The sequence below is a fragment of the Macaca fascicularis genome, chromosome 15 (genome assembly GCF_037993035.2).
Source record: "Macaca fascicularis isolate 582-1 chromosome 15, T2T-MFA8v1.1".
Classification (NCBI taxonomy): domain Eukaryota; kingdom Metazoa; phylum Chordata; class Mammalia; order Primates; family Cercopithecidae; genus Macaca; species Macaca fascicularis.
Window position 1 is genome coordinate 94011290 of NC_088389.1, and position 13640 is coordinate 94024929.

The window sequence follows — 13640 nt, forward strand, 5'->3', positions numbered from 1 at the left end:
AGGGATGGAAGGGTTTAAAATTAAGACAATGGCAGGTAAAATAGTTCCGACAGTCTCGATTTCTTGGGCATCTGTGGTGCTAATATGAGTTAATTTTGTTGTATTAGAGAAATAATGTATAGAACCAGGGAACTAATTAGGAAAATAATTATAAGAACATGGTCATGGAAAGTGAGTGGTTCTTTTATGATAGGGGATGTAGCATCTTGAAGGCCTAATTGAACTGGATGAGCCATTAAGACATATAGGATTTAGCCTATAACTTAACTTTGACAAAGTTATGTGATGAGTTTACTAATATCTTATCGAGAAAGTCATAGAGGTTATTGATTGGCTTGAAACCAGTTTCTGAAGGTTCAATTCCTTCCTTTTTCATTTAAAGATTTAATGTAGGTTGGCTCTTCGAATGTGTGGTAAGATGGTGGACAGCCGTAAAGTCACTCTAAATTAGTAGATGGTTGTTCAGTTGTTATAGTTTTTCTTTTAGAAACAAAGGCTTCTCAGATTATAAAAATTGTTAGCATAACTGCTGTTAATGAGATAAATGAGCCTAAGAATGAGATAGTATTTCATGCAGTATACGCATCAGGATGATGGGAATAACGTTGAGGCATACTGGATAGGCCAAGGAAGTGCTGTGGGAAAAAGGTTAAATTAACACCTATGAATATAATGGTGAACTGAATTTTAGTGTAGGTCTGATTAAGCGTATAACCTGAGAATAGGGGGAACCAGTGGTTAAAGCCTCCTATGATGGCGAACACCGCTCCTGTTGATAGGATGTAGTGGAAATGAGCTACAACATAGTGTGTATCGTGTAAAATAATATCTAGTGATGAATTAGCTAGTACAATGCCAGTGAGACCTCCTACTGTGAAAAGGAAGATGAATCCTAGGGTTCAGAACATCGCAGGAGATCATTTGATGCTACTGCTGTGCAGTGTAGCTAATCAGCTAAAGACCTTGACACCAGTAGGGATAGCAATAATTATGGTAGCAGAGGTCAAGTATGCTCATGTGTCTACGTCTGATCCTACTGTAAATATATGGTGTGCTCATACGATAAACCCTAAGAAGCCAATAGATATTATGGCTCATACTATGCCCATATACCCAAATGGCTCCTTTTATCCAGAGCAATACATCACAATATGGGAGATCATCCCAAATACTGATAGAATAAGGAAACAAACTTCAGGGTGACTAAAGAATCAGAATAAATGTTGATACACGATAGGATCACCCCCACCAGCAGGGTCAAAAAGTAGTGTTGAGGTTACGGTCAGTTAATAGTATGGTAATGCCAGCGGCTAGGACTGGGAGAGAAAGGAGTAGAAGTACTGCTGTAATGAGGACTGGTCGGACGAAAAGGGGTGTTTGATATTGGGATATGGCTGGGGCTTTATGTTAATAATTGTAGTAATAAAGTTAATGGCTCCTAAAATAGAATACTTGCCAAGTGAAGTGAGAAGATGGTAAGATCCACAAAGGATCTTGCATGTGTTAGGTTTCCTGCTAAAGGGGGATAAACTGTTCAGCTGGTTCCAGTGCCGGCTTCTACTATTGAGGATGCAACAGGAGTAGGAAAGAGTGGGGGAAAAGTCAGAAGCTCATATTATTTATCCGTGGAAATGCCATATCGGGGGCACCAATTATCAGAGGGACTAGTCAGTTGCCCAAACCCCCAATTATAATTGGTATGACCATAAAGAAGATTATGATGAATGCATGGGCAGTAACAATAACATTATAGATCTGGCATCTCCTAGCAGAGTTCCTGGCTGACCTAATTCTGCTTGAATTAGAAGGCTTAAGGTGGTACCTACTATCCCTGCTCATGCACCAAATAGTGTTCTGGTATCTTTGTGGTTCGTTGAAAACAATCAACAATTGATGAACTTAAGTGGAAAAAAGGGTAAAATGGCTAAGTAAGCATTAGACTGTAAATCTAAAGACAGAGGTCAAGACCTCTTCTTAGCAGCCTTGAGATAATTTTTTATGTTGAATTGCAAATTCAAAGGAGCAGCTTCAATCCTGCCGGGGCTTCTCCCGCCTACCACCCTCCCCCCACTTGGAGGGAGAAGTAGATTGAAGCTAGCTGATTAGGGTATTTAGCTGTTAACTAAATTTTTGTAGGTTTGAATTCCACCAATCTAGCAAGGGCTTAGCTTAATTAAAGTGGTTGATTTGCGTTCAACTGATGCAGAATAGAGTTTTGCAATCCTTGAGTTTGTTACAGAAATTAAGTATAATTCACTTACTAAGGGCTTTGAAGGTCCCTGGTCTTATTTAACCTAAACTTCTAAGTTATAACTAGAATCAGTGGAGAGATGGGTAAGAGGAAGGTAGAAGAAATAAGTGGAGGGAGGCGTAATATGGGTTTTGTGTTTTTGAATTGACATTTTATTTTCGTATTACTGGATGTGGGGAATACTGTCACTGAGATGGAGTAAATTAGGCGTATATAAAAGTACAGGTTGAGTCGTGTTATGATAGCTATAATGGTTGGCGTATTAAGACTATTGTTTTTTGAAAATTCTTGAATGATGACTCATTTAGGCAGAAATCCTGTTAATGGAGGTAAACCTCCTAGGGATAGTAGAATTAGTGAAACTATAGGTGTTAATCATGTTAATTTGTTTCAAGTGTGAGACAGTGACAGGGTTGTAGTGCTTATACTTAGGCTAAGTGCTAGAAATGTGGTAATTGTTAAAATAAGGTAAATAAATCAGATTTATAATGGTAATGTTTGGATTATAAGTTAGTACTGGGGTCATTCAACCTATATGAGTACTTGAGGAGTAGGCCAAGATTTTGCAGAATTGTGTTTGATTAACTCCTCAACCACTTACTATAATGGATAGTATTGTAATAGATAGGAGACTGGCTGTGTTTATTGATGGGAAAATTTGAAATATAATCAAGATAGGGGCTAGTTTTTGTCATGTGAGGAGAAGTGTGCCAGACATTAGAGAAGTTCCTTGGGTTACTTCTGGGACTCAGAAGCGAAAGAGGGCTTTTCCTAGTTTTATTACTAGGGCTGTTATTATTAAGGATGAAAACTGATTAATAGTGTTTATTATTGTCCATTGCCCGGAGGACAGGTTATTGAAATGGATACCTATAATGAGAATTATAGATGCAGTTGCTTGTGTAAGAAAATATTTGGTGGCTGCTTCTGTAGAGGGGAGATTTATTTTTTTAGTCAAGATTGGGGTAAGAACTAGTATATTTATTCCTAGGCCTGTTCAGGTAAGAAATCATTAGCATTGTGATAAGGGTTCCTGTGAAAACAGTAAGGGAGATAATAAGTTGAGCTAATGGATTAATTAGTATGGGAAGGGTATAACCAACATTTTCAGGGGTATGGGCCCAATAGCTTATTTAGCTGAACTTACTTTAGGATATGGTTTAATACATAGTACGGAGAATTTTGGAGTCTCAGGGATGGGTTCAATTCCTATAGTTCTAGAAATAAGAGGATTTTAACCTCTATTGTTTACTCTATCAAAGTAATTCTTTTGTCAGACTTATTTCCTATGTTTGGGGTGGAATGCTGGAAATTAGGACAGGCATTGAGACATATCATATGCAGAATGCTAATGTAAGTGGTTGGAAATTTTTTCATAAAAGGTATACAAGTTGATTGTAGCGGAATTGGAGGTATGCTGTTCGGATTCATAAAAACTGGGCAATTAAAAGGAGGGTCTTGTAATGAAATTTATGGTATCTAGTTCTGGTGAATACATAGTGTGTAGTGCTCCTAGAAAAATAGTAGTAGGGCATTTATTACGATAATATTCATATATTCTGCTATAAAGAAGAGGGCAAATGAACTTGCAGCATATTCGACACTGAAGCCTGAAACTAGTTCTAATTCTCTCTCTGTCAAATCAAAAGGGGTTCGGTTAGTTTTTGCTTGTGTGGAAATAAATCATATTATGGCTAAGGGTCATGATGGTAGGAGCAGTCAGAATAATTCTTGTGTTGTGATGAGTGCATATAAGTTGAATGAGCCACTTATTAGTAGTACTGATAGCAGGATAATGGCTAGGATGACTTCATATGAAATTGTCTGGGCCACATTGTAATGTACCAATTAGTATGTAATTTGAATTGGATGCTCATCCTGATCATAGACTGGAATAGACGGCTAGGCTTGATGTGGCTAGAATAAATAGGAGGCCTATATTAAAATTAATTAGGGGATCGGGTATAGGTAGGGGAGTCCAGAAGAGGAGGGCGATAGAAAGGGCCAGGTTTAGGGCAATGATATAAAGCGTAATAGAAAACGTTGAGGGTCGTAAGGGTTCACTGAAAAGTTTTACTGGGTCAGCAAATGGTTGAAGCAGTCCATAGGGGCCTACAGTATTAGGTCCTTTGCATAACTGTATATAGCCTAAGATTTTTCACTCAGTGAGAGGAATGCTATAGCGATTAGAGTGGGAATAATAAATAGGAGAAGGTTAATTACAGGCATATTGTTAAGAAGAGGAGTTGAACCTCTGATTGTAAAGTTTAACGTTTTATGCTATTGCCAGGCTTTGCCATCTTAAGAAACCCTGTTCTTGGGTGGGGTATGTGGTGATTTCCTAGATTGAGATAGCATCATTTATGGGGGGAGGGTGCTTTATGAAGTTGGCCCTGTTTCTCTTGTCCTTTCATACTAGGAGAAATGTTAAATAGATAGAAACCGACCTGGATTACTCTGGTCTGAAATAGATCATGTAGGACTTCAATCGTTGAATAAACAAACCTTTAATAGTGGCTACACCATTAGGGTTTACGACCTCAATGTTGGATCAGGACATCCTATTATCGATATGATAGAATAGGATTGCACTGTTATCCCTAGGGTAACTTGTGCTGTTGATCAAATTATTAGGTCAATGTGTATTAACTCGCTTAGACTAGTGCGGTCTTAGTTTAGGTTGTTCAGAGGTTGAATATGCTATGAGGTCACCCCAACCAAAATTTTTAATGCAGAGATAGTAGGTTAAGGCCTGTAGGCTCTTTGAGTTTTTATTTGCATTAATTAATTAAAGCTCCATGGGGTCTTCTCGTCTTATTTGCTTGTAACTGCCTCTTCACCAATAGGTCAATTTCACTGATTAAAAGTAAGAGATAGCTGAACCCTCATGTGGCCATTTGGTAAGTCCCTATTTAGGGAACAAGTGATTATGCTACCTTTGCATGGTCAAGGTACCGTTAAACATATGTCACTGGGCAAGCAGTGCCTCTAATACTGATAATGCTAGAGGTGATGTTTTTGGTAAACAGGCAGGGTTAGATTTGCTGAGTTCCTTTTACTTATTGTAATCTTTCCTTAGAGCATGCCTGTGTGGGATTAACAGTATAAATAATAGGGTGCTTATTGTAAAATATTTGGCTGTTAACTGTCAGTGGGTTATTCCGGTCTGATGTAAGCTTATGCAGTGGAGAATATTTTCATGTTATTTATATTAACATTATTGCTTCTATTAAATAACGGATGTTGAGTTTGAACGCTTTCTTAATTGTTGGCTGCTTTTGGGCCAACTATGGAGATATTATTTTGTACTCTCTGTAGGAAGGTTGATTCCTAGGACCTAAAGAGCTGTCCCTCTTTAGATTAACAGTTAAACTTACAGGGAGATTAAGTAATTCTGTGGGTAAATTTAAAGTTGAACTAAGATTCTCTCTGGACAACCAGCTATCACCAGGCTGGGTAGGCTTAGCACTGCTACTCATGAATCTTCCCACTATTTTGCCACATAGGTGAGTATGCTCTTTCAGCCATTCTTGTGTAGCTCGTTTAGTTTCGGGGGACTTGGCTGTGGTTCTCTGTGTAAAGTTATTTCTACTTAATACTTTATGCAGAAGGTATAAGGGCTTGTCTTTGCTTTTTAATGCTTGGCTCAGTTCTTTCATCTTTCCCTTACGGTACTGTATCTATTGTGCCAAGATAAGAATTTCTATTGCCTATACTTTTGTCTAAGGTTAATGGTTTAGGATGGTTTGATAATATTTTTAGTGGGGCTAGGGTTGGCTCAAAGTGATCAGGTTGTGATGAAATCTTCCAGGTGTAAGCTGGATGCTTTAGGTTAAACAAGACTTTGGTTTGTCCAAGTGCACTTTCCAGTACACTTACCATATTATGACTTATCTCCTCTATTCATGCGTAGAGAATTTAAATATTTCTAGAATGATATTTGAGGAGGGTGACGGGTGGTGTGTGCGTGCTTCATGGCCTTATTCAACCAAGCACTCTACTCTTGGTTTACTGCTAAATCCTCCTTGAGCTCTTAGATTTCATAAAGGTTGTCATGAAATTTTCTGGGGTAGAAAATGTAGCCCATTTCTTGCCACCTCAGGAGCTACACCTTGACCTAACGTTTTTATGTATTTACTTGTGCTTACTTTATAACCTTGGGGGATTATTATCATTAATAACAATCAGAGTTGTAAAACAAGGTTATCCTATTACAGCACCTAATTAACTCAATTAAGCACCTAGCAATCGGCAGTATCTTCACCAGATTCCTCATCACTAACAGTATTATTCCTACTTCATCCCCCAAACAGATATACCACTCCACCTAAAGCTCACAGCCCTAGGTGTAACCACCCTAGGTCTTTTACTAGCAATGGAGCTTAATTTCATAACTAATAACCTTAAAGTACCCATTATAGACATTTAATTTCTCCAATATACTAGGTTTTTATTCAGCTACAATTCACCATTCAACCTTCAGAAGCCAAAATCTAGCTTTACTTCTAGACCCAGTTTGACTAGAAAAGTCTATACCAAAAACCATTTCACGAACCCAAACTTCAGCCTCTGTTACTGTATCTGCCCAAAAAGGCCTAACCTCTACTATTAATTATCTAATCTATTACCCTGAGTAATTTCAATTGCAACAAAAATACTCACAATGATCAACCAGCAACCACCACTAACCAACACCCATAACTATACAAGGCAGCCGCACCTACAAAATCCTCATGAATCAACCCCTCCCCCTCAAAAATTAATCAACTCCCTACACTATTAAAATCAACTGTGATCACCACCCCATCATATTCAACTATTCACCAAACCAACATCAACTCTATTAATAATCCTAATAATAAAGCCTCTCAAATATCAGTACTTGACCTTCATGTTTCAGGATACTCCTCAATAGCTATCACCAGAGAATAACCAAAAACAACCATTATACCACCCAAGTAAATCAAAAAGACTATTAACCCCATGAAAGCCCCACCAAAATTCAACACATACCACAACCCACAGCACCACTAATAATTAGCCCTAAGCCTCCATAAATAGGAGACGGTTTTGAAGAAAAACCTACAATCCCTATAAACAAGAAAATACTTAATAAAAATAAAGCACATGCCATTATTCCCATGTGGACTATAACCATGACTATAAGACCTAAAACAAAAAGGTTAAATGTAAGACTTAAAAGACCTAAATGTTCACTGTTACTGTAAATACAGAAATGGCAAACTATTAAATAACAACAATAAAGTTTGAAGTCTGTGCTGTAAAATTTCATTTATCATACTGAAATATACTCACCAGAATATGGGACTTTCACCAGGTTCTTTTACTTTATAGTATTCTTTGTCTTGTGGCAAGACTTTGGTTAACCCAAAATCTCCAATTTTAACTCTGTTCTCATTCTCCACCAATATATTTCTTGTTGCCAGATCCCTGTGGATATACCTTTTTGTACCAAGATACTCCATACCCTATGGATAAAACATGTTTCTTTCAGCTAGTTTTATAAACATAAACAATTTAAATGGTCTTAACCCTATATATTCCCTTTATTATCTATGAAAAAGTCTAGATGATTTCCTAACATTTACTTCAATATGGTTGCTTCATCTACAGCAAATAATCAGGATATTAGGTACCTTGCATATCTGAGATGTGTACTGCAGAAGTTTTTTGTGATCTATCCGTTCTTTATGTTTTTGAAGATAGTCTCGTAAACTTCCATATGGTAAATATTCCATAATTAATTTTAGATTACGCCGACCTTTTAACATAAAGGTGGAAACAATATTTTACTCTGCCATATTATACTGATTAAATATTAGAAAACTATCATACATAAATGACTTAAACATATATAAAATCTAAGATGACAAAACTTTATTATACATTAAAGGTGATATAGTTGTTAAGAACATAGTCTTTTTGAATCAAAAACTTGAATAAATAACAAAAATAAATTTTGAATAAAAGCTTTGAAACTACTTGCGTTTCAGTTTTCTATAACTCTAGGCAAACCAAAATAAACTGATGAGAAAACTTCCTTTCTCCTCATTTATATCAAACAAAAAACATAAAATTCAAAAATATTTTTATAGAAAATGTAAGCAAAAACCATTTCTCTAAAAATGATGCTCTCTTGGTAAACTTAAGCAAGAGGTGAAAAGAATGTTTAAACAACTAGCCAAATACTTCCTATAGTTATAGTTTATAATCACCAAACACAATCTCCAGTCATTATAGACTAATGCCTGTCCCTCTGGGCATTGGCATAAGTCCAGATCATTAGACACCGTACGTTTCTATTACACAGGATGCCAAAGACATATCTTGAATTTCAAATAGGTTTCAATGGGCAGCTTACCAGCACTGTAGCACACTCCCTTGTACTTTACAATGTTGTCATGCTGTAGGGATTTCAGGATTTCAATTTCCCTTTCAAAGTCTCTCAGGTGCTCTTCAGTACTATGCTGAAGCTTTTTTACAGCCACCACCTCCCCAGTGTTGTCCTGTAGAGGGTCATACCGGCACATCTCCACACTCCCAAAGTTACCCTAAATGACACATCACATTAGGATGGAAATACCAAGTTTTCAAGGCAAATTACAAATAAATTATATAGAAAATTCTAGTAGCTGGAATTAGCAGACATATCTTTAAGCTTAGATTAAGGAACTCTTAGAACAAGAAAAGGAAATACTATCTCAACAGGTGCATAGTAAACCTATAAATTTAATTTCTTCAAAAGGAATTACAGGCTGAAATATAAATTACTTCAAAAAAGCATTTAAATAAATGATAAGCATTAATTATCAAGATAAGCCAAGGGACATGCTGAGGAATTCCTAAACTCTTGTCACTAACTTCCAGGAAGAATTTTCCTTTTTTACAAAATACCTTTTGATATCACTGTCAGTGATCTGGATGGAATGTGTCTGTTATGGGCTAAATGTCTGTGACCCCCACCCAAAATGTATATAATAAGCCTTAACCCCATTATGACTGTATTTGGAGATAGCGCCTTGTTAGGAGGTGATAAAAGTTAAATTAGGTTATAAGGGTGGAACCCTCATGTGACAAGGCTAGTGCCCTTATAAGAGGAAGAGACATTACAGCAATCTCTCCCATGTGAGGACACAGCAAGAAGATGGCCATGTGCAAGCCAAGAAGAAACCTCACCAGAAACCAACCCCTGCCAGAACTTTGAACTCAGACTTTCCAGGCCCTAGAATTGAGAGAAATAAATGTCTGATGTTTAAGCTACCCACTCTATGGTATTTTGTTATAGCAGCCGAAACAAATTAAGAAGTAAGAAACTTTTAGCCTATGGGATGACTCTACTCTTTTTTTTTTTTTTTGAAGATGTCTTTAAAGAAATCCACTCTTTTACCTAAGACTCATTAACTACATAGAATTGGTAAGTTGCTATAACATTTAAATAAATTATAGGTTTTTGATATTAATCAAATTAGTGTATTTTGGATATTATTGCATTCTTACAGGATAAAACAATGTAGTTCTTGAGTTACAAGATTCTAAGTGACTATATTTTCACTTATATACTTGAAGTCAATTTTTAAAAAAACCTAGACCACGTAGGCTCAGAGTTAAATCTATAATTACAAAGTTTAGAAGGCCACACAACAAGGTGGATAGACCCAGGACTCTCAAGTCAGATTGGAACTAGAATATTGATCCACAACTTGCTCTCTCTGTGACCATAGACAATTCACATCTCCCTAAAATGAGGCTTTTCTTCCTTAAAGTAGAGAATTATAAAATGTCTATCTCATGAGGCTGTTGTGAGAAATTATTCCAAAACATATTTTAGAAAACAAAAGTAGGAAATGAGTTTTATCTTCTTTCCCTCTACTTAACAATGTGTTCATAAAATTTATTTTCCAGTGCCACTATATATTCCTTGAAATTAATGATTTTTAATTATTGTATATTGTCACATGAATGCACTAATTTTTAACATTGTAAACATAAATGTACACTAAGAAAATTTTTTAAATACAGTCATGTCATTGCAATAATATTCTTATAAATAAATATTTGTGTATATCTCTATTAAGGATAAATAGCTGTTCAAAAGATAACATTTCAAAGGGCCTTGATACACACTGCATTAGAAGCTCTCTGGCAGTGGTTACCATTTGATGTTCCAATAAGCAGTGGGAAAATGTGTATTTCATCACATCTCTGCCAACGATGGTCATTATACTTTTTATAAATCTTTATCACTTTGATAGGCAAAAATCAGTCTCACTTTTAACTTGGAATGCCTCTATTTTTCTTATGGAAGAAGGAGATGAAGAAAAATTCAGTGAAAAGAAAGATTTAAGATAGAAAACCAGAAGAGTTTGAGATAGGACCAGAAAAGAAATCAAATAAGGGAGAGTAAAAGAACTACCAGTGATATGGTTTGGCACTGTCCTCACCAATATCTCATTTTGAATTGTAAACCCCATAATCCCCACATGTCATTGGAGGGACCGGTGGCAGGCAACTGAATCATGGGGGTGGTTTCCTCCATGCTGTTCTGGTGATAGTGAGTGAGTTCTCATGAGATCTGATGGTTTTGTAAGTGTCTAGCATTTCCCCTGCTGGCACTCATTCTCTCTCCTGCTGCCCTGTGAAGAGGTGCCTTCTGCCATGATTGTAAGTCTCCTGAGGCCTCCCCAGCCATGGGTAACTGTGAGTCAATTAAACCTCTTTCCTTTATAAATTACCCAGTCTCGGGTACGTCTTTATTAGCAGCATGAGAACAGACTAATACAACCAGTAAGAGTTTTAAGTGCCTAACCAATGTTGGAAATCAGTTTTCAATGAAAACAATCAAGATTTATATTTGATTTTTTTCTTACAGTGTTTGAGGGATGGAAGCACAATTTTAAAAATGCTAAGTTGTATTGTTCCCGTACTAGGAAAAGTGAAGCAGATAATCAAGGGAAGGGGGGGGTAATATAATTGTAGATACCAGTGAAAGTAGTTTAAAAGATATGAACATTTAAAGGCCCTTGATACAAACTGCTCTATGAGAAGCTCTCCAGAAAGGGTCACCAATTTACGTTCCAATAAGAAGAAAGCGTGAAAGACACTAGCAATACCAAAGATATCAAAAATAAGGCATTTATGTTGAAAAAAGCCAAAGGCTATAAAGTTATAGTCAGACAGGGAGATTTCAGGATAGGAAATTTCCTAAGGTTATTACAGGGGATTATAGAATTCAAAATGAACTCATTTAATGTAATCATAAGTTTGGGGTAGAGAAGCCAAGGAATCTTTTTTTTTTTTAAGTATTGGAAGGGCATCCAAAATAACGGCAGGAAGTAAGGTGACCAGAAAACAATGAGTACTGAAAGTATTCAAGGAATGTGGGCCAAGATGTTAGCTAATGATGGGAAGAGAGGAAAATAAAAATCATATTCAGAGAAGATTAAGAGTGATGCTGATAATTTCAAAGTAGTCACACTAAGATCCTGATTTCTGAATCCCAGATCTGCACCATGGAGGAAAAAGGAATAAAGAGGATTTCAAAACAGCTGGGAGTGAAGTGAGAAGGTAAAGGATATAAAGAACATAAGAGGTTTCAGGCTCCAGGTCCCAGGAGGAGGATCACAGGCCAGAGGTGGAGCCGCCGTCTTGCCACGACTTTCAGACCATGGCCTGGCGCTGGTGGCGTGGCAGCGCGGGGCTGTTCCTGGGACCAGCGGCGCGGAGACCTGGGCCCGGCTCCCCGAGCCTGGCGGGGCCGCCGCTGCCGATGCCTAGTACAGGCTCATAGGCGGAAGGGACTTGACTTGTCCTATTTTAATCTTGTGACGCATTTAACACCGGCCTGTCCAAATGTATATAGTATATCACGGTTTCATCACACAACCCCGTACACTAAAACACACAGTGGTGAGAAATACTGATCCTTTCAAACTCGGTTGGGGAGACTTGAAAGGTCTGTACGAGGACATTAGAAAGGAACTGCTCACAGGGCCGGGCGCCGTGGCTCACGCCTGTAATTCCAGCACTTTGGGAGGCCAAGGCGGGAGGATCAGGAGGTCAGGAGATCGAGACCATCCTGGCTAACACGGTGAAACCCCATCCCTACTAAAAATACAAAAAATTAGCCGGGCGTGGTGGCCGGCGCCTGTAGTCCCAGCTACTCAGGAGGCTGAGGCAGGAGAATGACGTGAACCCAGGAGGCGGAGCTTGCAGTGAGCTGAGATCTGACCAGTGCACTCCAGCCTGGGCGACAGAGCGAGACTCCCTCTCAAAAAAAAAAAAAAAAAAAGGAACTGCCTGTATCAACAACAGAACTTAAGGAAATGTCTGAGTACTACTCTGATGTAAAAGGAAAAGCCTTTCGACCAATTATTATGGTGCTAATGGCCCAAGCATGTAATAGTCATCATAATAACTTCTGACATATGCTAGCTAGCCAGCGCGCCACAGCCTTAATTGCAGAAATGATCCACACTGCTAGTCTGGTTCACGATGACGTTATTGATGATGCAAGTTCTCGAATAGAAAAACACACAGTAAGATCTGAGGTGAAAAGAAGGCTGTTCTTGCTGGAGATTTAATTCTTTCTGTAGTATCTATAGCTCTGGCACAAATTGGAAATACAACTGTTATATCTATTTTAACCCAAGTTATTGAAGATTTGGTGTGTGGTGAATTTCTTCAGCTTGAGTCAAAAGAAAATGAGAATGAAAGATTTGCACACTACCTTGAAAAGACCTTCAAGACGACTGCAAGCCTGATAGCCAACAGTTGTAAAGCAGTCTCTGTTCTAGGATGCCCGGACCCAGTGGCGCATGAGATCTCCTATCAGTACCGAAGAAAATGTAGGAATAGCTTTTCAGCTAATAGATGATGTACTGGACTTCACCTCATGTTCTAACATGGGTAAACCAACATCAGCTGATCTGAATCTCGGGTTAGCCACTGGTCCTGTCGGGTTTGCCTGTCAGCAGTTCCCAGAAATGAATGCTATGATCATGAGATGGTTCAGTTTGCCGGGAGATACAGACAGAGCTCCACAGTATGTATTACAGAGTGATGGTGTGCAACAAACAACCTACCTCACCCAGCAGTACTGCCGTGAAGCAGTAAGAGAGATCAGTAAACTTTGACCATCCCCAGAAAGAGATACCCTCATTCACCTTTCAGAAATTGTCCTCACAAGAGATAAATGACAACTCTTTCTGTTCTTTCTGGCAGCTATCTCACCAGACTGTGCCTAAAAAATCTGGAGAATACACTTTGTTTGCTTCATCTGCAGATAACCAAAAATCATTTTAACAGATATCAAACTTATTGATGGGCAATTTATTTTTTTATTGCAAAAGTTTTTTCAGAAAACTTTTAA

At 37.8% G+C, this 13640-nt stretch overlaps 1 protein-coding gene and 1 pseudogene across 10 annotated transcripts in view; one reads left to right on the plus strand and one right to left on the minus strand.

Annotated features, from left to right (window-relative positions):
• Positions 1-13640, minus strand: part of JAK2 (Janus kinase 2) — a 155614-nt gene that overhangs the window by 35763 nt on the left and 106211 nt on the right. For all 10 annotated transcript variants that reach the window (XM_074017539.1, XM_074017535.1, XM_065530593.1 and 7 more), the window contains 3 exons: positions 8634-8823; positions 7909-8033; positions 7568-7740 (listed from right to left, as the gene is read on the minus strand). In XM_074017539.1, coding sequence (XP_073873640.1) covers positions 7568-7740; positions 7909-8033; positions 8634-8823 — 488 coding nt within the window. The remainder of the gene's footprint in view (positions 1-7567; positions 7741-7908; positions 8034-8633; positions 8824-13640) is intronic.
• LOC102144347 (all trans-polyprenyl-diphosphate synthase PDSS1 pseudogene) lies at positions 12595-13514 on the plus strand (annotated as a pseudogene).